The 27,029-nt window shown below is 37.9% G+C and overlaps 1 protein-coding gene across 2 annotated transcripts; it reads right to left on the bottom strand.

Annotated features, from left to right (window-relative positions):
* Window positions 1-916: 916 nt before the first annotated feature.
* On the bottom strand, window positions 917-26,527 carry LOC139324288 (gamma-aminobutyric acid receptor subunit rho-1-like). 2 transcript variants are annotated; one of them, XM_070954012.1, is made up of 10 exons: window positions 26,412-26,527; window positions 19,848-19,901; window positions 16,985-17,091; window positions 15,027-15,094; window positions 13,828-14,051; window positions 10,555-10,637; window positions 8,144-8,284; window positions 3,339-3,491; window positions 1,608-1,804; window positions 917-1,207 (listed from the first exon to the last, which is right to left on the bottom strand). In XM_070954012.1, exons 1-10 carry the CDS (start codon window positions 26,525-26,527, stop codon window positions 917-919), a joined length of 1,434 nt encoding a protein of 477 aa, XP_070810113.1. The 2 variants fall into 2 exon arrangements, with proteins under 2 accessions (XP_070810113.1, XP_070810121.1); XM_070954020.1 differs by lacking the exon at window positions 19,848-19,901.
* Window positions 26,528-27,029: the final 502 nt, after the last annotated feature.

Raw genomic sequence — 27,029 nt, 5'->3', positions numbered from 1 at the left:
AACATGTCATAATACTTTTAGGTATTCTGTTTTCTTCAAAGTACTGTATCAAAGTATCAAAAATATTTTCTAAGGCAGAAAATTCTAAGCAAAATAAATACAAGCTTAACATTTACACTTCTTTTAAGATTATTAAATCTTGTAGAGAAGCTGTAGAGTATCTACATTTGTAATTAATCTACACTTTTTTAATTTATGATTTTTTAAAAAAAAATATCGATGCTTTTGAACTTTGGTGTTGGAGACGACTTCTGAGAATACCATGAATAGCCAGAAAACAAATTGATCATAGAACAAATCAATGCAAAGTTCCTATTGAAAACAAAAATCGCCAAGCTCACATTTTGAGGTCAATAATTTTGGGAAATGTGGGAAGACAGAGAAAAAGAAGACAATCAGCAGCAAAGTGAATAGACTCAAACTGGCAATGGGTACATTGTTTGAAGATCTGATGGGCCAGATTGGAGATACATCACCCTGGTATCTATATGGTGGTTAAGAATCAATACTGACTTAATGGCACATAATATATTTACAAATGAAAACAAAAATTTAAAATATAGTCCATTTCTGTAGCTGAAATAAAAATGCCATAATTAGAAGTTTCAAAGGAGGACTTTAAAGTATCTTCTTGCCTTCTTTTGTCCTTTAGTAATAATTTAGTACAAGTCTTTTAAAATGCAAACACTGTTCAAAGAATCCCCTTTGCAAAAGGTAGGCTTTTCTCTTCTCTTTGCTATTTCCCATTGAAACCACAAGAAAATGAACAGGAGAGCAATTTAAGTGATATTCATATTAGAGTACCAAACTTTATCAGGAAGAATGAAGAACATTCAGTTCCCACTCTCAAATTTACTTGATAATTCATGCATGATGTTGTTGCAAGCACATAAAAAATAGCTAAAGAAAAAAATAACTATGAAAAAATGGACCAGTATATCAAATTAAATAAAATGTATGATCCTGGAAATATTATTCTGGAATACTTGTCAATGGCATGAGTGTCGATTCTCATGCTGCTGTATCTCTGGATTTTCCTCCTATTTGAATTTCCTTCTGATCCAAGACCCAACTGGACCATCATTCTGTCTTCTTTGCCTCCATTTTCAGACACATATTGCCCTAATTCATTTACTTCTCCATCACTGTAGCTGCCTTCCATCCCTGTCATTTGCTTTGGCTGTGGTATTGCAGAAGCACAAGAAAGCTGCGGAGGAAAGAGAAGGAATGACATTCAAATCGACATAACTACATCCATTGGTTAAGGTCAGTTCCTGCCATAATTATATATGACTTTGTTTTTAAATTTGAATATTTAGATTATTTAAAAATACTTTATGCAACTAAATATCTTACCAAAGTAACAGAATATTTGAAGGTTAGGGTTGAATTGTGGGGTGCTCTCTGAGCATTGTTGTTTTCTTGCAGATGTTTTATTACCCAACTAGGATATATCATCAGTGCTAGAACTCCACTCCCTTCTAGCTGATGATATCTAGTTGGGTAATGTAATGTCTACAAGGAAACAACCAAGCTCAGAGAACAACAAGGATTCACATTAATGTCTCAGTTGTTCCCTCTTAGTTCCTTATGACAGTAACATTTACCTTCTCGCATTGCTTCCGTTCTTTTCTCTCTTGCACCGTGGTCAGGTAATTCACTGCAGCATACTCTAATACTGAGAGGAAGACAAACACAAAACTGACCCAGAGGTAAATGTCCACAGCTTTGATGTAGGAAACTCGAGGCATGGAGGCATTGACACCAGTGATGATGGTAGACATGGTCAGTACCGTCGTGATACCTAAGGACATTACAATTTTCCAATTGAAGATACTCATTTTTAAACAATGCATTTACTTCACCAAAGGGCAAGCTTTTTTTTTTTAAAGAAAAGAATATGTTGATTTAAAGAAGTTGGTCTTATTTATACTGACAGCCTGGCATCTTTATTTGTGTTTCTGCCTTTTTAGGATAAACTAAAAGCCTGTTTGTACACACCCTACTCAGTGGTGGGATTCAGCCAGTTCGCAACAGTTCGGGAGAACCGTTTATTAACTTTCTGAGCAGTTGGCAAACTGGTTGTTGGAAGAAATCATTACGGCAGAGAACCAGTTGTTACTTGAATCCCACCACTGACCCTACCCAGTATTGCCCAGACTGATGCATAGATAGATGCCTTGAGGATAGTTAATTCTGCTTTTGAGCCACAGAACCAGGCTAGGGTTGCCATCCTAGACACATTTGGTGGAGGAAGTAAGATAGTAGAAAACAGCAAGACCTATTTATGAGAAAATAATTGTTGAAATGGGATCTCACATTTGCAGTCTAAAGCAAACTTATCTCTGATAAAACTCATTGGACTTAGTATTGTTTTCAAATAAACAATTGATACAAATGGCTAAATCTACATAGTTTTAGTCCCTGTGATTATCTGTCTGACTATCTATCTATCTATCTATCTATCTATCTATCTATCTATCATCTATCTATCTATCTACAGTATCTATCATCTTTCTTTCTTTCTTTCTTTCTTTCTTTCTTTCTTTCTCTTTCTTTCTTTCTTTCTACCTTCCTTCCTACCTACCTACCTACCTACCTACCTACCTACCTACGTACCTATAATCAGCTCCCACCTGCTTTTTATCCATAGGCTAGCTAAGACTTCCTATGGGGAAGAAGAGAGGAGGTAAAAATACAAGTAGTCCTCGACCTGCAACAATTTATTTAGTGAAAGTTACAACGGCCCTGAAAAATGTGGTTTATGACCAGTGGTGGGATTCAAGTAATTTAACAACCAGTTCTCTGCCCTAATGATTTCTACCAACAACCAGTTTGCCAAACTGCTCAGAAAGTTCACAACCGGTTCTCCCGAAGTGGGGCGAACTGGCTGAATCCCACTACTGCCTATGACCATTTTTCACACTTATGACTTTTGCAGCATCCCCATGGTCAGGTGATCAAAATTTAGATGCTTGGCAACTGGTTCATATTTATGACCGTTGCTGTTTCCCACGGTTATGTTTTTACACCTTTTACATGTTTTACATCTTTTACAACCTTCTGACAAGCAAAGTCAATGGGGGAAGCCACATTCACTTAACAAGTGGGTTGTTAACTTATCAACTGCAGCAATTCACTTAACAACTGGGGCAAGAAAAGTCATAAACTGAAGCAAAACTCCCTTAACAAATTTCCCACTTAACAACAGAAATTTGGGGCTCAATTGCAGTCATAAGTTGAAAACCACCTGTATTACAACTAAGTTTACTTGTCAATACACGCTGTCCTAGGTTGCAGCTGTTCTAAATAAAGCAGAGATGGATTCCATCACTTACCTAAGGGAACTCTTGCAGGCACAGCACGGCGGTCTATCCAAAAAGAAACCCAAGACAACATGACCATCAGAGTGGCAGGGAAATAGGTCTGAAGCAAGAAGAAGAAGATATGTCGTCGTAATGTGAAGTTGATGAAGAGACGGTTATACCAACCTGCAAGAGAAAGAGGGAGAACCAGATCACACTGAAGTCTACCAATGACAACAACCACATAAGCAGCAAGGAATTCTTAGAATATTTACTGTGGATTCAGTTTAGGTGTTTTTTAAACATTGAGCAAAAGAGACTGGTTTACCCAAGTTTAATGAAATAAAATAGTCTGCTGCAAATAGATCTGTTTTTTTTCTTCCTAATTCCTGTAAATATTTTTGTACATCGTGAAAGAGACAAAAAATGTCTCCATGTTCTCTATCTCTGTGAAGCAAATGTTGCAATTTGTTTTTTTTTTATTTATTTATTTATATGCCGCCCTTCTCCGGAGACTCAGGGCGGCTTACAGTGCGTTAAGCAATAGCCTTCATCCTTTTGTATATTTATACAAAGTCAGCTTATTGCCCCCACAAACTGGGTCCTCAATTTACCTACCTTAGAAAGGATGGGAGGCTGAGTCAACCTTGAGCCTGGCAAGATTCGAACTTACTTTAATTGCAGACAGCTGGTGTTAAATTACAGTGCCTTGTCTGCAGAGCTATCCAGGCTCCTGTTTTGACACTTCCTCCTGTCAAAATACCCTCAGTCACACTGGAACAGGTGGAAAGTAACATTTTGGCAAATAGAAATGCCCTACTCCTACTAAGTTCCACTTACAGTTCTATTTGTACAAGAATGACTTCTGTTCCTTCTCTCTAGCCTTTCTACGTGAACATGTTTAGAATTCATAAGACTGAAACATTTTTTCAGACAATAGCAGTAGCACCTAGTCTTATATATCACTTCACAGTGCTTTACTGTACTCTCTAAGTGGTTTACAGAGTCAGCATATTGCCCCTAACAGTCTGGGTCCTCATTTTACCAAGCTTTTATATCTTTCACACACCACTTTTAAGTACTGATGAACAATTATACAGCAGTTCTTGAATGCAACATCATTAATCTTGCCAAGGAAATCTTATATTTGTGAATATTTAAGTTATATAATCTTCTTGGATTATATATTTTAAATCTTCTTTCTTAGTAAAACCTGTAAAATAATGTTATGAAAGTCCTTTTTTGGCCTGATGGACAATTTGGCAAAAATAGATTCTTGGAAATAAAAGAATGGCAACTCTATAATATACTTTCTTTTCAGATAGGCCTAGAACTTTCTCGAGAATTGATATCATATGCGTTTCAAAAAGTTGGCTAATTAGATAGTTAAGGTAGATGTCTTACCTAGAATATTTTCTGATCATAATCCAGTGATTTTAACACTCAAGGGGAAAATCTACAATTTTTAGATGGAGATTAAATGTACTATTAAAAAAAAGAATTGTTTAAGACTGTAAAAAGAAGTTAAATGATTTTTTAAAATAATAATTTGGACAAAGGCATGGATTGAATGACTGTCCTAGATGCCATCAAAGCTGTTATGAGAGAAATCCCTAGAAAAAAAAGAACTTTAAAAAAACAGGAAGATTTACAGAAAGTATCAATAGACACTGTTATTTTATATCACATTAAAATTTTACTTCCACAATTACCTATGCTAATTATAAGAGAAATAGAGACCAAACTAAACTATATGAAATAGAAGAACTTTGAATTTGCAGATAAACTAGGGAAATGGTTGGCATATGAATTGAGAAAGGAGAGAGAAAAGAACACAATATTAAAGATCCAGAAAAGGCAAGATTGTACTAACAGATAATGTGAGTATTCATTATCCATGACTTCTATTTAAATTTATATAACAAACAGGAAGTTTCTCTGGAAAAGATTGATGAATACTTGAAAAAACAGAGTCTACCAAAACTTTCACAATCTCAGTAGCAAATTATGAACAAGCTATAAAAAAAGATTAAAAGTAGGAAAGCACCAGGTCTGGATGGGTTGTGAACTCATATTATAAATGCTTTGAGGATCAACTTTTATACCTCTTAAAAACGTGATGAATTCCATTCTACAAAGGTCTGCTATGCCAGAATCCCGGAAAGAGCCACTATTTATTTATTTATTTTATTTTATTTTATTTTATTTGTATACCGCCCTTCTCCAACAGGAGTCAGGGTGGTGAACAGCCATGGTAAAAACACAACATATAAAATTTAAAAACAATTTAAAAAACATTAAATAATTTTGGCCATCAATTTAAAATAACCCAATTAAAACCAATTATAAATTTAAAACCGCAAGGATGGGGTCAAGCCAGCCCGGCTAGATGGAATAGATGTGTTTTCAGGGCCCGATGAAAAATCCGGAGGTCTGGTATCGTGCGTATCTCTGGGGGTAGATTGTTCCAGAGGGCAGGTGCCGCCACAGAGAAGGCTCTCCCCCTGGGGGTTGCCAGCCGACATTGTCTGCCCGACGGCACCCTGAGGAGGCCCTCTCTGTGTGAGCGAACTGGCTGGTGGGAGGCTATTGGCGGCAGAAGGCGGTCTCGTAAATACCCCGGCCCTAAGCCATGGAGTGCTTTAAAGGTGGTCACCAACACCTTGAAGCGCACCTGGAAGACCACAGGAAGCCAGTGCAGCTCGCACAGGAGAGGTGTCACATGGGAGCACCCCGTCACTCCCATAATCCCCCGCGCGGCCGCATTCTGGACCAACTGGAGCCTCCGGGTGCACCCCAAGGAGAGCCCCATGTAGAGAGCATTGCATATTGCCAATGGAAGCAGAGCATATTGCCAATGGAAGGACAATGTCTCACTTCAGCCAAGAATTATAGACTGATGTAGTTGCTGAATAATGGTTATTAAATATTTGCAACATTATTGGCTGATAAACTATTTTTTTTACAGGATATCATTCATAATGATCAATGTGGGTTTCTATTCAAAAGACAATTAAGAAATCACATGATAAATGTATTGGATGTAAGAGCATTTTCTACAGCAAAATGAGAAGCAAGTGGCCTTGATTCTTGCAGATACAGAGAAAGCTTTTGACAATTTGAATTGGACATTTATGTTTAAAGTTTTGGGAAGTATGGACTTTGGGGAGAATTTTATTCAGGGAATCAAATCAATATATACCTTACAGGAGGCATATATTATTATTAATGTATATTAAACCACGCTTATTTATGGAACAATTATGTTAAGGTATGAAATGATATTAAGAAAGACGTATTGAAGTGGAATAAATGACAATTGTCATTATTGAGCAGAATTTCAGTGTTTAAGATGAATGTTTTACCAAGGATATTGATAAATTCCAGACAATACCAATGCTGACGATTGATATACCATTCAAACTGTGGCAAAAAGATATCTCTAAATTGTACAGCAAGGCAAAAAAACAAGAATCAAATATAGAATTACCTGATTTGAAATTGTATTTTGCTGTTTGTTGTTTGGTATGGATGAAAGATTGGGTGACTGAGGAATAGGAGGTTACTGGAGTTAGAAGGACATGATTTGAAATTTGGTCAGTGGCTAAGATGCTGAGCTTGTCGATCGAAAGGTCGGCAGTTCAGCGGTTCGAATCCCTCGTGCCATGTAACAGCATGAGCTCCAGTTACTTGTCCCAGCTTCTGCCAACCTAGCAGTTCGAAAGCACATAAAAAATGCAAGCAGAAAAATAGGGTCCACCTTTGGTGGGAAGGTAACAGCGTTCCGTGCGCCTTTGGCATTTAGTAATGCCTGCCACATGACCACGGAGACGTCTTCAGACAGCGCTGGCTCTTCGGCTTTGAAACAGAGATGAGCACCACCCCCTCGAGTCAGGAACAACTAGCACATATGTGCGAGGGGAACCTTTACCTTAACCTTTTATGACAAAATTAATATAGATTTTCAAGATAATTTTGTTAGATGTCCCATAATGAGGGTTCGGATGAGGTATAAAATAAGACTGACTCCAAAAACTCCTCTATGTATGTCACCCCAAGAAACCTTTCTTAGAAGAGAAATGGTAGCTACACAAACTTGGTTGACCTATTCTGATTTCTTGACTTATTCTGAAATAGAACCTATGCTAAACTAAATCTTTCCAGAAAAAAAATGGAAAAGAATTGTTATATTTGACAATATTTTGCTTATGCTCACTTTATAGATTTAAACTGGATAAGAATAATTTTATGAATGAATAATCTGTGTTTGAAGTGGATTTATGTACTAACCCTGACCATATTATTGCTAAGATTTATATTATTGAAAATGAAGATAGAAGATAATTACGTCAAAGAATGTAAGATTAAATGAGCAAAAAACTTTGGATATAACATAGTGCTTGATCAATGTGAGAATATGTGGAGTAAGGGATTGAAATTTACATTGAATTATAACTTGAAAGATAATTTTTATAGGATTATGTATCATTGAAATTTAATAACTGATAAATTGTAAAATATGTACAACAGTATGTCAAACATACATCTGCTTGTTTAAGTAGAGGTGGCACTCTTTCTGGGGTGATGGGGGAAAACCTGCAGAGGGTGAAGATCCCAAAGAGAGGTCTGGCCAGATGATGTGGATATTTGTGACAGACAGACTTCTTCCTCCCCTTGCTACAAATCCAACGAACGCCAAGTTACAACACTGCAGATAGAGATGTGCAATTCAAGCCTGAGTTTGGGATTTATCTGCTGAGCTTTTGTAGGAAAGAAAACAAATTAATTCCCATTGTAAAAATATGAAGAAATACGCTTTGTGGTCCAAGCGAACTTACCTGTGCTGCTATAAAAAGCAAGTTTGGTGGTGGTGTGAAACTCTTGTATAAGGAACTGAGATAATGATATTCTATCATCTGTTTTCAAGGACTCGTTCCCATTCTTCCAATACAGCATAAGATCATCTTCAGTATAAGCATCTACAGAGAAAAGAAATATTTATGGCAATGAATCCAGGTAACATACAACACAGAGTTTAGTCCAATCCTCAGCAGCCTGGTACCCATAAAGTAATGTCTTATATTTCAACTCTCAATCTATTTTATACACATCATAATTTAGTTCTTGCTATTACGAACATGCTAGCAGTTCTTCCCAATGCAATTGTAGTCCGATCAATGCTGTTAATATTAATGATGAGGGGCAAGTTTTATCCCTTCAATATCATTGACAGCAGCATAACAAAAAGCGGGAAACATTTCCTAAATGTGAAATTGGACAGCTACCACTTTATGTAGTACTTAATATGAATCATTATATGCATACTTAAGTCTTCTATGTTTAGTTACAAAATATGGATCTGGGGTCCAATATCATTTGTCAGTCAGTTCATAAAAGAACTGTTGTAATCTAATTGTTCCCTCTGTTGTTTTTGACTGTGAGAGATGCAATATCCAGTTTGGTTGCCATGTGTGTAGACTTTTAGCCATTTAGTTAGAGTAGAATGTTGCCCAGTGTATACCATTGTGGAGGTAGTCTACAGTTCATATCTTAGATAATTAGCTTCCTTAGATATCAAATTATAACTTCAAATTATTATGTGGCTCTATGTTGCCATATTATGATTATTTTCTAATAGTCTTACCTTAATTTAATATTTTATCTTGGATATTTTATTGTCCACATACAGGTAGTTACAACAGTTCATTTAGTGACCATTCAAAGTTACAATAGCACTGAAAAAAGTGATTGATGACCACTTTTCACACTTACGACTCTTGCAGCATCCCTATGGTCATGCGATCAATATTCAGACACTTGGCAATTGGCTCATATTTATGACGGTTACAATGTCCCAGGGTCAAGTGATCACCTTTTGTGATCTTCTGACAAGCAAAGTCAGTGGAAAAGTCAGATTCACTTAACAAGTCTGTTACTAACTTAACAAAACTTCAGTGATTCACTTAACAACTGTGGCAAGAAAGGTTGTAAAATGTGGCAAAAGTCACTTAACTGTCTCACTTAGCAACAGAAATTTTGGGCTCAATTATGATCATAGGTTGGGGACTATCTGTATATGCTCTCTCTGTCTCTGTGTCTGTCTCTCTTGATTTATATTTATATATAGTGATTATATGTAGTGATTATATATAGTGATTAATGATGGTTTATTTAAACTTATATTTGTGCCTCTCTGTTTGTTTTATTAGTGTTGCATACCAGTGATTGCATAACCTCTGAAGATGTCATATGCTAAATAAACAAAATAAAAAACTGTATATCTAATTTCAGCACAACACCTTATTGTCACTATGGCCATAACAAATCAGTCAGCAAAGGAATTGTTTTATAATTTCCAGATTATTTGCTAAAATCGTGTTGACTACTGTAATGCTCTCTACATGGGGCTGTCCTTGAGGACTACTCGGAGGCTTCAACTGGTACAGAATGCGGCCGGGCGGGTTGTGATGGGAGAGTCCCGATACTCCATGTTACACCCCTCCTGCGCGACTTGCATTGGTTGCTGGTTGCCCTCCTGGTGAGATTCAAGGTGCTGGTGATGACCTATAAGGCCCTACATGGCTTAGGCCCAGGATATTTGGCGGACCATCTGCTGCCAGCAACAGCTGCCCATCGCCTGGTGCGTTCTCACAGGGAGGGCCTGCTCTGGGTGCCGTTGGCTAGACAGTGTCAGCTGGCGACCCCTAAGGGTAGAGCTTTCTCTGTGGGCGCACCCACCCTCTGGAATCAACTCCCCCTGGGGCTCCGGTTGGCCCCTGACCTTTGCACCGTCCGCCGCAAATTAAAAACATGGTTGTTTACATCGTCCAGCCTGGACTGAGAGGGTTTTTAGAGTTTGGGGGTTTTAATATAACTTATATATGTACATTATGTATTTTATAATTTTAATTGATTATTTTATTATTGTGAGCCACCCTGAGTCTTCGGAGATAGGGCGGCATATAAATTTTATTAATAAATAAATAAATAAATAATAAAATCTGCACTACAGGCTACAGTATTTCCTTTTTTTAAAACAAAATCTTTAAAAAACAGTTGGTCGGTTTTATGTGAAATAACTAAACTCAGTCTAGACCCAGATCCTTATGGACTAAGAAGAAAAAGACTGAATCTGCAAACAACATCAGTTACAGTATTAGAACACCTTCTGGGAAAATAACATGCAAACCTACTTAGAAATCAGTTTTAAGGAATCAATATGTGGTTTTTAAGTACTTTTTTTACTTACAGCTTTCAATTTCCAGGGAACATGTCTGTGTGTCAAGGGGAAAACGACTGAAATCCATGTTACACATTGCTGTTACAGTGACCCTAAGAACACAGTAAGTATATTTAATGAGTTAAAATGAGAAATGGGAGAATAAAAGAGGAATAATGCAGGTTAGATCCACATTCCATTTTTAACAAGTTTTAATGGAGTGCTGCGTAATAAATGCCGTTTTGTTAATGCTTGGTTATAGTAATTTCCAATATTTTCAATAAGATATACACCCAGAACTGCAATAGCCACAGTAGCAGTATAAATATTGAATAAACTCCAATTAAGTCATGGAACGTGCTCCTGAGTAAAGATATGCAGCTGGCAGGGCAGAGGTGTAACATGGCTGTATTGTGGTGTGCTAATATACACAGTGGCACCCCAATCTGGACCAGATGCAGTTTCCAGATGGTCTTCAAAGACAGCCACATTTAGAGCACATTGCAATTATCTGCTTCAGAGGTGTCTAAGGTATGAGTGACCATGAACAATACTTCCAATACAGGAAGCAACTGGCGCACAATGTGAAACTGCAAAAGCCTTCCCAGCCACAACTGCTAATTAGTCTTTATAAAGGAGTCATGAGTCCAAGAGGATCCCCAGACTGCATACCAAATCTGTTCCTAATACTGCAACATCATTCAGAACACCTTTATATGATGGGTTCCTACCGGTTCGCCCTGGTTCGGGCGAATTGGTAGTGGCGGCAGCGGGAGGCTCCAGCTACCCGCTCAGATGTCATCATGGACGCTCTGCGCATGTGCAGAAAGCATGCACGCTCACAGCTCCAAATCAGTAGCGAAGGTAAATGGAACCCACTATTGATTCATAACTAAGGATGGAAAAACATGGGCCCTTGAAGCCCATAGCCACCCAGTCTTGAGAAAGAACATCCACAGCATCACTAGATTGGCCTTAGGGATCTAGAGCTCTGCCTCATCCTATGCCGTCAGGCGATCTGATCTATAGCACTTTCTTTCTTAAAAAAATAATTTCATTAAGAATTATAATTATATAAATAAAAACTAGTGGAAACTACAAAAAATTCAAAGAATAAAAAGAAAAGATAGAGTGCAGGAAGAAATATATATAAAAAATAGGGGGGGGGAAGAATGTAAGGAGAAAACAAATACCTAAAGAACTTCCCCTTCATCACAATAAATATAAATAATTTGACAACTTATTATCTTCCCTTAAGGTATAACACTCTTTATCCAATATTTCATCTCTTACCTATAAACAAATCCTTAAAACCTTGTCATCCAGTCCTGGTCAGCAAAAATCCATTAATGGTTACCAGAAATAACAATATCAATTTTAACCATAATCAAATAAACCACCTTAATATTCCTTCCCTTTATATTTAACAATCTTGATCTTTAGTTCCTTCAAATAATATCCCATAACTTGATTTGATTTCCTTTTTCCTTTGTTCCTTTTTACCAAGTCTTTCAACACTTCAACAGATCTGCTTTGTAAATCCAATATAGGAAAATTATCCAACTCATTCTTCTGGTTTGTTATTTGTATGTCCTTTTTAAGTATTAAAACATCAGACGGTTTCATTCATATAGCTAGTATATCGTCTTTTTCTAGATCATTCTTGTAGCCTGTCATTTTTAAATCCAATTCAAATTTCAGTCTTGTACAGTAGAACTTGTTCCTCTTCCCTAACGTTATTTACACGTACTCTTATATATTCTTAAAATTAACTTCTGAATCCATTGTTCACAAATACCTTTCAGTATGTCACGTTAAAGCATTTTGCTCCATGCTGTGTTAGCAAGTCACATTTGAGTGTTCTTCTCCTTTAATTATAATCTTTAATTCCTTCTGACTCCCTTCAGCATACAACCTTCGAAATCCCACTTATCAGTATTTTTTAATTTGTTAACAACAGCAATTTGAAGGATAATTTTAATAAATTAATTTGATTATAATTTCTTTGATTTTTGTAAGCTACCAACAGTCATTGACAGTCAGTTAGCATACAAGTTGAAATTATGATTATATACACAAGAATGTGAAATCACACTTGCCATTTCTTTAATTGATGTTGGTCTTTGTATACATTGAGTTCTTCCCACAAACCTAGGATGTTGTAATTGTTGTGGCCCCGCCCTCTGAGCCTGTCCCATCGGAGGAAGAAAGCTCCGAGCATGAGGAAGAGGAGTCAGCCAGGCCTCCCTCTCCAGGCCCCTCCCCTCTGGCATTGTCTCAGGTGCCGGCTGAGGGAGAGGAGATTAGCAGGGAGACAGGTGGCTCGGATCAAAGTGACAGAGAAACATCATTCCTGGACGCACGCCTCCGAAGGCGTGATAAACGATTGCAGCAGCTCAGAAGGCGTGCTAGGGATTAGAACTGAGTCACTGGACCACACCCCAGAGACTATATAATAGAGGGTAGTGGTCAGTGATCCTTGTGACGAACAAAACTAACCTTGGATAGTCACTAAAGCCTCGTTCGGAACTGCGGAGAGAAAGATTTATTGTTATCGGACATTTGGAAGCTGAGTATTTGTCTTTCTGTTTTTCTGTGAAAATAAAGGCACTTGGCAGACGGTGTGTCTATCGCTGCCAAGTGGGAGATAAAGAAACTGGGTGCGTTCCAAAGTGTTTCCTTAACCCTCGGCTGGCTGTGTTTGTGTGTGTGTGTGTGGACGGGGACAGATCAGTAATGTATCAGTGCAGTATATGTGCCAATCCAAGCAGTATGGCCTTTTGTAACTGATAGGTGGAAATTTTGTCAATGAGCATATTTTCTAAATGACATCCAAGATATTTTGGTATGGCATCCAGTGTGCCAATAACCATTGGGACCACCACTGCTGGTTTATGCCATAAATGTTGAGCTTCACTTTTCAGAATTGGATAGTTTATGATCTTCTCAGTTCTTTGACATCTATTCTATTATCCTCTGGTATTGCTACATCAATTATCTACATTTTCTTCTTTTCAACCATAGTTAAATCTGGTATGTTATGTGCCAAGACTTTATCAGTTTGTATTCAGAAATCCCACATTATTTTAACTAGCTCATTTTTTAGTTTTTCAACTACATGTTCCCACCAATTTTCTTTACTGGCAGATGATAATTTTAACAGAAGTTCCACTGAATCATTTTGGCAACTGCTGTTATGTCATTGTTGATGATCAATTTGTGTAATCTTCTTGCATGAGCTGAGTATATGATCTACTGTTTCTTCTGCTTCTTTGATCAATTATTATTGTGATTGCATCTTACCTCAAGCTGTAAAGTACTTGCCCATCTGGCTGTACTCGAAGCATGACATTATCTGTTGTTGTGTCATGGATAAAGGAACGCTTTGAATGGACAAAGAACATGTCAGGCACCCAGATCTTTTTCACAAGTCTGCCATCAAAGGTCATACTTTGGTTATTGGTACTTGGAAATGACAATCTTTCATCTTTCCAGTAATGTCTCAGGTAAAGCGTCATGGTGAAATCCTAATTTTAAAAAATGGAAAAGAGACATTTTCACTGCCAATCCTACCTTTTTCCCATAAATATTATTTAATCACATGTGGCAAATACTAAAAATACCAAAAAAAACTAAGTGTTTAAGCATTTAATGGAGTAAACAGAAAAAAAAAGATTTAAAAATTTTCATCTACCTTAAAAATGAGAAAAAATCTCTTAAACTATTTGATTGAATGGTAATTATTTGTAATAAAAAAAAAACATAAAAACCACTAAAACTAAAACAGAAGCCACTTTGATAATGCAAATTTCAACATCTGCATTATGTTACATTAACCCTACAATAAATACATCCCCTGCATGGAAGCAGAAGTAGTGCTCCTAAATGATACTTAGCAGCTCCTATGTTCTTCTACAAGGCTCTGGTGGGAATTCCCCTGTTTATAAATGTGCTCAAAGGACTATAATACTTGTGAATGTTTTCTATTATGTTCAGTTATTTCTGAGCCAAGGTTTATGAGTGGCATTTGAACGGCATTGCAAAAAGCATTAGGTTCAAACAAAACCTAAATTGGCTTCCATTTCATTTATATTTATTGAAAATTAAATATTGTTGATACAATTATTATCCAGTCATGTTTATAATAATTAAACTCTTCTTTGCTATTAATAATTACATGAAACTTTAGGGAGTTGCATAAAGCTTTAGGGTGATCCTGGAGCATCTAGTTGCATACCTCTGGGTCCAATATTGCTAACTTTATATTGAATTTCATGAGCATTTATGAGACTGGGATAAATTTATGATACAGGAGGCCCTGTCTGAATTACTTTTGTAAATACATATGAATGTGCAAAAATAACTCCTTGAATACTCCAGACAATGCTGATCTCAATAAATGTCTTAAGAGTCCAGGGAATCCCGGGGTATATTCATGAACCACTAAATGAATCATATTCCAACTATCCATTTGCATTTTGAATCATAAAATGGATACTTACCATGTCTACCTCTGAAATGCTGTCCAGACTTTCAACTTGTACATCAACTCCAACAGGAATTGAAGGGCCTGGATAAACATAGAGGATATTGATGTCAACCATTAGGATAGATATTCAAAAAGAAAAAAAAGTAGTGCCTATTTTTTTTTTAAATAGAATTTTTAAGGTCTCCCACTCACAGTTTGGGACTCTTGGTGGAAATCATCATTAGTAACCAAAAACAATAACATCAAAAATAGGTATCACAGGAAAGGTAGTTGTTAATTAACTACAACTTGTTCAGCGATCATCTGAAATTCTTTTATTTATTAGATTTTATCTGCCGTTTTTACTTTAGAAATAAATAATACTTTTATTCCTCTTCCTATTTTCTCCACAACAATAGCCCTGTGAGACAGGTTGGGCTGAAAGAGAGTGACTGGCCCAAAATGACCCAGCTGGCTTTCATGCCTAAGACGAGGCTAGAACTCACAGTCTCTTGGCACGCCACAGATCACAACCTAGATACTTGGCAACTGGAACACACTTATGACAGTTGCAGTATTTCATAGTCGGGTGATGGCCATTTGTGATCTCCCCTGCTGATTTCACAAACTCAGTGGGGAAACTGGCAAGGAAAAGTTACAAGATGTTCCTGTAACTCACACTACTGCAGCTTTTCCCCCTGAGAAGTCTGGCTGAGGAGTGCATGCATGTCCTCAGTACAATTTAATATCATCAGCATTCAATAATAGCAAATAGGACTGGAATTGTGGTTGATAAGGAATGTCATAAATAATAGTGTCACATGACCATGTTGCTTGTTGACGGCACGTCTAGTAGTCCCAGTTGCTGTTATTCAGTGAGGACTACATGTGTCCTTAAACGAGGGACCTCATGTGACCAAAACTTCAAACTTACTGCTCGCTTCTCCATAGATTTTGCTTGGGAGGACCAGCAAGAAATTTCATAAATTGCAATCATGACAGCTCACTGTGACGTTGTAATCATTAGCTGGGCACCAAGCACCTGGATCATGAACACATGACCTCAGAATATTGCAATGATCAGAACTTTAAGGACTGGTCATAAGTCCCTCTCATTCAGTGCTGTCATAACTTTGAATAGTCACTGAATGAATAGTCCTAACCTGAGGATTATTAAAAGGTAAAGGTTCCCCTCGCACATATGTGCTAGTTGTTCCCGACTCTAGGGGGCAGTGCTCATCTCCATTTCAAAGCCGAAGAGCCAGCGCTGTCTGAAGACGTCTCTGTGGCCGGCATGATTAAATGCCAGAGGCGCATGGAACGCTTTACCTTCCCACCAAAGGAGGTCCCTATTTTTCTACTTGCATTTTTTACTTGCTTTCGAACTGCTAGGTTGGCAGAAGCTGTGACAAGTAACAGGAGCTCACCCCTTTACGCGGCACTAGGGATTCGAACCGCTGAACTGCCGACCTTTCGATCTACAAGCTCAGCGTCTTAGCTGATTATTATTATAGATTATTAGTACTGTACTAATCATTTTTACCTCCATGCTGGGAAATGGCCTCACCCAATGTCGTCAGGTAGATGTTAAACATTTTCTCAAAATCCCTGCCATACCACCCTCATATTAATAGCACCCAGTTTTTGCAGTTTAACAACAGGCAGAAATTCAATCAGTAAATTTCTGAGTACCAGAATGCAGTGAGCAAAAAAATGAATGCAACATTTATGTCTGTCCTGCAATATTAGCAATCCTTGTACCCTTCAAGACTGTAATTTAAATTTATATCAAGGACACCAGGTTGGAAATGAATGCATTCAGATTACAATCATCTCTTCCAAAAAATGCCTACAATCTGAAAACTGCATCAGGAAAAAACCCCTATCCCCTATTTAAGCAAACACTTACTGTACATTTCACAGGATGTAGTGATTCTTCCTATTCGTTTTTGTACAAAATCAATACAATGTTTTTGCAAGAAGCTATCATACCTCCAAAGCCTGGCCGCATGCTGAAGTCATGGTCATCTATTTTGAGAAGTTGTTCTGACTTTATCAGTGGTGATTTGGTGATATCGGGACTTCGTTTAAGTATAGGGCTATATGGCAGGGAGACAACAAATACAATGCAACAAATTATTTCTTAGTTTGGGAGTTGGACCCCCAAGGAATCAGCACATATCAGAGGGGTAGGAATACATTTTTCATATTTATGCTGATGAACAATATCCATAAATATTCAAAAATGAGGATTTTCTCCAGATTCTATGATAGAGTCCGCAAGTTTACTGAAAAGACTGGGTGTATCAGATAATTCTTGAATATGTGGGAGCCACATGTGGGTAACTGATAAAAATGATAACATGGTAAATGATAGACCAAACAGTAGCACTGGAGAGACAGGAACAAATAACATTACAGTGGCACTTGTAAAGAATTTCTAAGCTAATTTTGCAACAATTTGATTAAGGGGAACTATTAAAGAACTATGCATAATATAAAATCTAGCTGCAGTCCCAAAAGAAAGAAAAGGATTTGAATGCTTTATGAACTCAACAGAGCTGGGAGTATAGTAGCCAAGTACTACAAAAGCCAAGTATCTGAGGGCACTCTAAGTACTTAGAACAGGGTGTTAAACCTGCATTGTCACGGCAGTGTCATGTGATGTATTGCAACTTTCCCCCCCTTCGCTAAACTGGGCATGGGCGTGGCCAGCGCGCGACACATCCCGCCCATGGGCCATGAGTTTGACTTAAAAGATAACAATTGCCTTGAAATTGCTCAGCCATAGTGTCATCTGAAGTACCTGAACAGGTACTCTGGTTACAATCATATTTGAGATGGAGACATGGAACGCTATTTAAACCATAGTAATTATTTGCCATGTTGCACCATATGCAAATCTTGTTAAATCTCTGTTCCTGTTTTGTTTTCTCTAATTTGGCAATGCACAAGGGTACGCCGTAGAAGAACAGGCTGCACACTTAAATAAAGAAAGTGGTTGTCCTAAAGGTGCATTTTTTCAAGAGCCAACTGGAGTCTCTTGCTGTTCTTTGAAGATGTTTCACTTCTCATCCAAGATACTTCTTCAGCTCTGACTGGATGGTGGGGAATGGAAAGATTTATATTCTATCATCCAGTCAGAGCTGAAGAAGCTTCTTGGATGAGAAACGAAACGTCTTCAAAGAAAAACAATAGATTTCAGTTGCCTCTTGAAAAAGCACCTTTTTCATCACCATCATCTGGATGACTGAGAATCTCCATAGACAAAGAAAGTGATTGTTTCCTTCTCTTGGAAACCTCTCCCACACCCTTACAAAACATCTTCTAGGGGTTCTCTACATTGCCCCTTTCTCAGCCTGACTGTAGAAGCAGTTCTGTTAATGGAAGAGCAGGTTGGATTCTAGACTGATGCACCAAATTCTGCAAAGAGCGTAGGAGATTGGAGAGGAGGCCTAGCAGAAATACTTCTATCCCTTGCTGCTTCAAACCCAATAATCCATAAATTATATTGCTTTCTAAGCAGAGCTGTGATGTGAATCAGTCAAACCAAGTACATACATGTGCAAATTGTGCCCAGGAATTCCTGAGTTGTGATCTTGATTCTATCCCTCTGTTTATGCAGCCTAGAACTGTATTGGCTTTTTTGGCAGCTGCAACACACTTCTGGCTCATATTTAAGTGATTGTCCACTAGGACTCCAAGATTCCTCTCACAGTCACCACCAGGGTAGGTTCTACTTATCTTTACTACCGGTTTGCAACGGGGCCCTGTGCCCGCGCGCACTTGCTTCACTCACAGGTGCGCGCTTCTGCACATGTGCAGAACCTTCCTGATGACATTGGGGTCGATGGGCGGAGACTCCCACCGGTTTTACTACCAGTTCTATAGAACCGGTCCGAACCGGGGGCAACCCACCACTGGTCACCACTATTGAGCAAGGTACCACATATACTGTGCATTTTGTTTTTCTTGCCTAACTATAGAATCTTACTTTTTTCACCACTGAATTTCATTTTGTTGAATAGCGCCCAATGTTCAAGTCTGTCAAGATCCTTCTGTATCTTAAGCCTTACAGTCCTTGGCCTAAGGAGCTTTTTTTTAAAAAAAAATTTTTGATTTATATGCCGCCCTTCTCCGGAGACTCAGGGCGGCTTACAATGCGTTAATCAATAGCCTTCATACTTTTGTATATTTTTTTTATACAAAGTCAGCTTATTGCCCCCACAATCTGGGTCCTCATTTTACCTACCTTAGAAAGGATGGAAGGCTGAGTCAACCTTGAGCCTGGTGAGATTTGAACTTGCAGTAATTGCAGGCAGCTGATGTTAATAACTGTTAATAACAGTGTTTTAGTTTGCCGCACCACCAGGCTCTTCCCAATATGTTAGTTCCCCATCTCCTGAATTAGCACAGTTGTGAAATCAATCCATATTTTTAATTTTTATTCTAATAAGGAAAATAGATGATCCATGAAAGGATTAGAAAACTGGGAACCTCCAGATGTTAACAACTAATGTGAGTTGGAGAACAACAACTGTAAGGACACAGAACCTTGGTCTGTGGATATCTTGTTTGAGAATGGCAGACTAGCTCTTAGAGGAAGTATGAAATGGAACTTTCCCATCAGATGCTGCAGGAATATAATTTACCAAGTTTTGAAAGTAGTAAAATAATACATGTACTATTGCCACCTAAAAAAAAAAATCTCATTCCCTCCAATCAAACTGTCAAATCCAGAATTTAAAGTAGCAAAACCATTCTACTAGTTTCTTTTTTATATATGGGGATAAGAAAGGAAAAAAGCTATAAGAATTTCAATTTTCAGTTTATCACTTCAATTTTAGTTGCTTACCTGCCTTGCTTGTGTGTTGCTCCATGTGTTTCTCTTCTCTGTCTTTGTGGCTGGCTATAAAACCAAAAAGAACAACAACAACAACAGTAACACAATTTTTAGAAACTTCCATAAAAAACTTAAATCAACATGTCAAGTCAAGAGACAAAGCAGAGTTTATGAATCAACCGCAGTGTAATCTAAGCCCAAGCAGGGAGAGACTTGGCAGTACCAAGTGTGTACAATATACCAAGCCTCGTAAGATGGAGGTAATGCCCCAAGGTGGTTATTTGGGCATATCCTAAGTCCGTGGTGGCGAACCTATGGCACACGTGACCAAAGTTGCACACCAAGCCACATCGCCTGGTACGCGCTGATTTGCCTGTTTGTCTTCCGGGTTTCTGGGGCACATGTGTGCGTGACAATCAGCTGTCCTTTGCACGTGCGGTAGTGCCAAAAACCGGTGTGCCTATGCAAGCCGGCCAGCTGATTGTCAGGTGCACATGCGTGCCAGAACCCAGAAGTTCAGCTTTCCCAGAGCGTGATCCCTTCATGCGCATGGCAGTGCCAAAAACCAGCCTGTGCATGCACGCCAGCCACCTGATCATCGGGTGTGCATGCACGCTAGAATCCAGAAGTTCGGCTTTTCCAGAGCATGGCCCCGATGAGCATGCATGCACGATGTTTCCGTGGTTCGCCATCACTGTCCTAGGTATAAAGGAGCATTTGTAATATCTTGTTTGTGAATCAAGGATCCAGTTTGGGACTAGATTGTTCCTCTTGTTACATGGACCTGAAAGCCTACTTCAGGATGGCCTTGATCTAGAATCTAGATCTACATCTTTCCTGTTGTTGCTCACCAATCACCTAAAAATGTAGAAAGCATACATATTTTTAGACAATAGAGGACATAAACTCAGAAGTGGTTCCCACTACTCAGACTCAATGTGTGTTTTGCAGAGTAATAATACTGATACTCTGCTTAACTCTGCTTACCCCCATCTCCCCCACAACAAAAGTCATGTTCTAAGTTTCATTATACTATGGCTATTAACTTGATTACAAGTTTTGCAGACCACTTTGAGACATAGTTAACACTGATGCTGAATTCTTGAGAGCATCTATCTATCTATATCATCTATCTATATCATCTATCTATCATCTATCTATCTATCTATCTATCTATCTATCTATCTATCTATCATCTATCTATCTATCTATCTATATCTATATCTTTGTCTATCTATGTCTGTCTGTCTGTCTGTCTATGTCTGTCTGTCTGTCTGTCTGTCTGTCTATCTATCTATCTATCTATCTATCTATCTATCTATCTATCTATCTATCTCTGTCCCTTGTGATATCAATTCCCATACTGTACTTTGAACTTTTCTAGCTTTCCATTGATGGTTCACTATTAATCAGGATTAGATGGCTCAGCTGGTATAGCAAAGATTCTACTCTTGCTAGTAGAAGATGGAGGTGACTTTTGAGGATCCACTTCTTGGATCCTCTAAAAATCTATGTGGGGAATTGAGAGAATCTGCAGAAAATGCCAGCTGCAGAGAGGCAGAGATTTAGTGAAAATTGGATCCCCTTTTCATACTCCTCTGCTCGATAATGGAAGAGAAGATATGAATCTTCTTCATCGCTGGACTGCATATCCCACGTTTCATTATGAAGCCAGCAATATTTGGATTTTCACATTAAATCCACCGCATTGGTTTTAAAACAACAAATAATATTTTATTTTAGTGCCAGCCCCATTCATTTTGATTCCCTGTTTTTACTTTGGAAGGTGGCCTTCAACACATCCCTCAAGGGGTAAAGACCTAAAAAACTTCATTCTCTACATCCCATAGCAAGGGCCATTTCAAGAGGAAAAGGAATTGGTAGCTGTAAAATGCCAAGGATGTTTGGGGGAGGAAGAGGCAGCAAGAAGGAAAAGATCGTAGATATTCATTCTTCCAGTGCTTATGATAGATTATTGAGCTCATTGTATGAAAACCAAAGGGCTTAGACAATAGTAGTTTAGTAGAAATGACAGCTGGATGTGAAGGGGAGGATGAAAACGGATAATAAAATGGGAGAGATATAAATAGATGAAATCTGGGTCATAGTAGGATTCCCATGGCAGCAGAGGAAAGAAGTGTATCTGCTTTGTGGCAGCAGAAAACTCTGTTCTTCCCCTTCCACCCACCCCTCAGTATCCCATCCCATTCCTCAATTCCTTCTCTTTGGCAAACTTGGTCACCCTGCACATATGGAACAAGGAAACAAACTTCAGTCCTTAAATTCTTCTTTCAGCAGCTCTTGTGTCAACCTCTTAACTCACTTTTATAACAGGCTCAAAATTATCCAGTCGAAAGTAGCTCTGATTCTGACTAGGAATTTGAGAAGCTCTGCTCGAAAATGAAGGCTAAAAATTATGTTGGTTATGCTAAATGCCTGAATCTGCTTACATGGGGTATATGTACATGTTTATACCCCATAAGGAATATTTGTAGCTCAGGATTGAAACGAGGAGTCTTTGTTGCTCTCTCAGCTTGGTTGTTTTCTTGCAGACTTTTTATCACCCAAACTAGATAACGTGATCAGTGCTAGTGGGAGTGGGGTTTGCTCTCATTTTATATTCTAGTGACTTGCCCTGTCGGTGTGGGGGGAGTAGTTTTGGAAGTTGTTTGGTTGGGCTGTTTACTATTAGCTTGTTTGAATGTAAAAGGTCACTCCTTGCTAGCACTGATGCTGTTACCTAGTTTGGGTAATGAAACATTTGCAAGAAAACATCCAAACTCAGAGAGCACCAAGGACCCCACATTTTTAGGTATTTTAGAATGCCAGTTGAAGATAAAATTTATGTTATGTAATTTATGAATGCCTGCTGGGACAATAATTTCCACCTATTGAAAATAAAACATGAAACTACTGATACATTCATGAGTTTCTCTGGGCAACAAAATAAAAACATTTTGCCATTGCCTTCTTGGATTTTTCCCTACTTTCCTAATCTAGTCTATCATCCAGAAATATCTTAATTGGCCTCCATTCCAGGTATTAATCAGGCTGAACTTTCTTAACTTCAGAACTCACAGAAGGTCAACAATATGTTGCTCTAAGATCTTGGCTTAATAAGAAACTTACAATTAACTATAATTTCCAGTTTCATCCAGTTTGGAAAACATGGTTCCCAGCATGGGGGAGAGAGATATTCAACCAATCTTAAACCATCATGGTTTGCATTAAAGCTAGCTCATAGTTTTGACTGAAAAGGGCAAATTATGACTAAACTTTCTGATGTGCTTGCTGTTTAAAAGAGTGGATTCAGGACTTGCAAGGTTATCAATAGCTCAGAAGATGAGGAGGAGGAGAAATACATTTACGTATATCCTGCCTTACAGCTGATACAAAATCTCATTAAATCTTAGTATGAAAGTGGTCTTAAGGACAAAAGATAAGCTATTCAGTGCCAGTATGCCATTCCAATGAAGTCCAATTACATGTGAATCCTCTTTTCAAATGCAGCTTGCACAATGCAGATTGAAAGTATGTTCTGCACCAGTAAGAAAGTAAGATTATAAATAAGAAAGAAAAGATTAGCTGAGACAGATAAGGCTCTTTGCCGCCATATTCCAAACTACTTTCATCTTCCCCATGCCTTTTGCTCCCTTTTAATTTGCCGCCTCCCCAACCTTTATAAACAGTGCTAAGAGGCAAACAGCCATTCAGGCATCCTGTGCAGAATGACTGTAAAGAAGAAAACTTTAGAGGCATAGCTGAAGAATCCACCCCTGGCTTAAATGTATTTGTGTCAATGGCTGAAATGAGTCACTGGCCATATGGTCAGAGATCCAGTGTTGGAAAGGAAGCAGTCTCGCAATGATTCTGAACAGGCATTGACCAATGGAGGCTTAGGATCTCAGAAGATTAGGGACCTAAAATATAGAAAAATCTCTGCTTCCTGAGTCCAGACGCCATTTATACATTAGTATACCATACTCTGACCATCAGAGTCAGTATAAAACCACTCTGTATTAATGATTTACACGCAGTGTTTCTCAACCTTGGCAACTTTTAAGACCTGAGGACTTTAACTCCCAGAATTCCTCTGACAGCTTGGCTGGCTGGAGAATTCTGGGAGTTGAAGTCCAGATGTCTTTAAATTGCCAAGCTTGAGAAACACTGATACAGGATCACTGATTGGGTGATGCTATGAAAGCACATATGGGAAAATAAGCTGAGCACAAAACAAGGCCATCTGTCCCAGAACACTGTGTTTCCATAGCATGGGCCAATCCAAACATCCTGGGGTGATTTGTCCATTCTTAGAGGTGAATCTTCTGGAGATGGAGTTGATAGCTACTTTCGGACCCTGGTTTTCAGCCAGCAGACTATTGGCATTTCTACACCCCTGAGAGCTTCATCTTTGCAGAGTGTGCAGTTTTAAATAAAAAATAAATCTTTATTCCCATGATAAAACAATGCTGACAATTAAGGTATCTGTTAAACTATTGCCAGGGCTGGTTTAAAGAATTTGGAGGCCCAATGTAACACGGAGTTTGGAACCCCTCCCCCTCCTAAACCTAGATTGATATTACACAAGAATTCCTGCAAATTGAGATGCTGAAATATTTAAACTGGAATATTCACAGTATCTGAACTAAAACTGAACATGTGTCTTAAAGAAACATAGGTTACACATGTCACCACAGTACAAAATCCATTTTAGGAGAATAGCCTCATTGGCCAACATAGAGCAATATTATTCTGTAAGAAGACTTGGTTCCCTGAAAACCTTCTTAGATTGATAAATATCTTGCCTAATATGGAGCTGTGTTAGCTAATAGATAGGGTGGCCTGCTTGAAAACCTCATTGGCCTCAGGTAAACTCTCTGCTCTCAGGTACATAATGATGGACACAGGAAGGCATGTCTGTACCTTCAGGCACCTATAGCTTGCTTCAACCTACTGCTCCTCAGCCTATAGCTACATACACTGCAGTCCCCTTAAATTGGCCTTGCTATTTCCATGAGCATTTTCACGAACAGCTTAAAAATTAAGTGATAAAGACCTCAAAGGATTTATTTTGCCAGCTTCTTTACTGCGCTCTTCAGTTTAATTTTGCTTTTAAGAACTTGATTTGGCAGACAGTACTCTCCAGACAGATGTGTCCGAACCTGGCATCTCCAAGATATGGCAGATGACACTTCACAGAATTCCTAGCCAGCACCTGGTTGTTGTTTTTTAGTATAATACACTTGGAGATATATTAAGTTGGAAGAGGCTGTTTTAGGACAATGTGAATAGTTTCCAAAGTCAGGAGTTGGAGGGTATATTTCTTTAAAATAACATTTCATGTTGAATTCCACTTCATAAAATAATGTTTCTTCAAGTTTGAGAAGGAATCCCTCTACTGATTCCTATTTTGAATTTTGAATTGACTCAGACAAATAAAAAAACCAGGAATTCAACAACTTGGTGCTTTTTTACATAGCAGGTAGCTTATTCCTTGTTCCCTTTAACTAGAATTCTTCAGGGAGACTGTGTTGGATGCAAAATTCTGAGAGGACAGGAAGGGGAAAGGGGGTTATTTTTCTGAAACTTCCTGAAATTAACTTATCTAAATATTCAAGCAATTAATGCTAATACATTCACTACACTAAACTTCTTTGCACTAAGAAAATTTTGATCTACCTAAATCATTTGGAAGAAAAATACTACATTGGGTAATTCACAATAAATATCTTTTTAATTAAAATAATTTCTAAGTATAATGGACACCTTACAGCACATAAAGATGGTACAAATTCTATAGTTCCACAGAGTTCAGTAGAGTTTGCCTTGTAATGAACACAACCTTATTTACTATATTTCTTAGGTTATAGTTTTTGTTAGAAGTGTTAATATTATGAACCAATGTATAGAAGCATAAATTTGACATACTGAACTCGTGCAAAATGGAACCCCTTAGTTTTTACTAAGATCCTCAACAACAGCATATTGACATTAAAAACTCAAGGAAACTTTATGTCCCTGGTAGAAAAAGAAGCAAATCTAGATCAGGAATATAGAAGTAATTTGTTCAAGTCTTTTAAAATTCAAATTATGTAATAATTTTGATATATTCTATGATAATGAAAATGTTAAATAATTGTAATGAATTTATACACAGAAAATAAAATGTAGAAGATGTCTGGAAGAAACGTATCATGGATGTTTGACACAAGAGACATTTTCACTTGGTGCAAGTGTGAATGGATTGAAAAATATATTCAAAATATTAAACTGAGAGAAAAGAAGGTGCGTTAGTTTCTCATTTAGTCTAATTATTCTAATTGCATCAAATGAAATGGTTGATCGGTTGCTATCAAATAATTTCTCCTGATTTCCTTCCTCATAATGTTCATGTGAAATTAAACTGATTTATATTTATTTAGTGTATTGATTATAAACTCATCACATCAAAAAGGGACATACTTTTACAATAAATAGTTTTAGTACAAATGAGAGATGGATGTTTGGATGTCTTAAATCTGGGCTGTATATTCTCTTGAAAACTGCATCCCTTTTCATCTTTGGGGTTTCACTCACCTGCCCTTTTTATAGACTTCATGGATTTCTTTTCCATTAGCTTTGCATTCTCCAAATAAAACCCATCCACAAAATAGCAAGAAGACGCTTGATTGCATTTTATAAATCGTCAACATGATAGCTGTTGTTCTTGCATCCAGAATTATTCCACAAAATAAACAAAAGAAGAAGAAAAAAGCAAAATGAAGGTTCGTTTTGTCTTTTTAAAACATGATCCGTCTGTTCGTTATTGGAAGGATGTTTATTGGTAGGAGGGGAAAAAAAGGCATCCCACAATGTTTAATCTGGACAGTGGAGAAAGCAATTTGCACTAAATCTATAAATCCTCCTACGTCAGTGGCAGGGATTTTCAAACCATGCAGAATTCCTGAATCTGCAGATAAGAATTCTTTTGCTTGAAAAGGGATGTTAAAAATTGGTCTAAAATGAAGCATTTAAGGTATTTTAGGAAATGGCTTTTAAACATGTCCCCCAGGAGAGTCAGTATTGTACAAAAGGATTTGGCAGAGCTCTTTATCCAGCAAGAGAGGATCCAAGGGCAACAGGGGCACCTGTTGAGATGCCTTTAAATACCAGCACTAATTTTAACAAACAGTCGTTTTGAGTTCTATCCTAGGT

Source organism: Pituophis catenifer, unplaced genomic scaffold, assembly GCF_029215685.1.
Source record: "Pituophis catenifer annectens isolate HBS135680 unplaced genomic scaffold, rPitCat1.0.hap2 SCAF_1, whole genome shotgun sequence".
Lineage (NCBI taxonomy): Eukaryota > Metazoa > Chordata > Lepidosauria > Squamata > Colubridae > Pituophis > Pituophis catenifer.
Note: the sequence above shows the minus strand (reverse complement) of the source record. Positions and strands in the feature narration are given on the sequence as shown.

Excerpts from the sequence above, each read along its gene's own strand:
- LOC139324288 (XM_070954012.1), bottom strand. The coding sequence starts at position 26,527 with ATGTTGACGATTTATAAAATGCAATCAAGCGTCTTCTTGCTATTTTGT. Across the intron at positions 17,092-19,847 it reads GCAACACACAAGCAAGGCAG|CCCTATACTTAAACGAAGTC; the intron begins GTAAGCAACTAA and ends CCTGCCATATAG. Across the intron at positions 15,095-16,984 it reads CATGCGGCCAGGCTTTGGAG|GCCCTTCAATTCCTGTTGGA; the intron begins GTATGATAGCTT and ends ATGTTTATCCAG.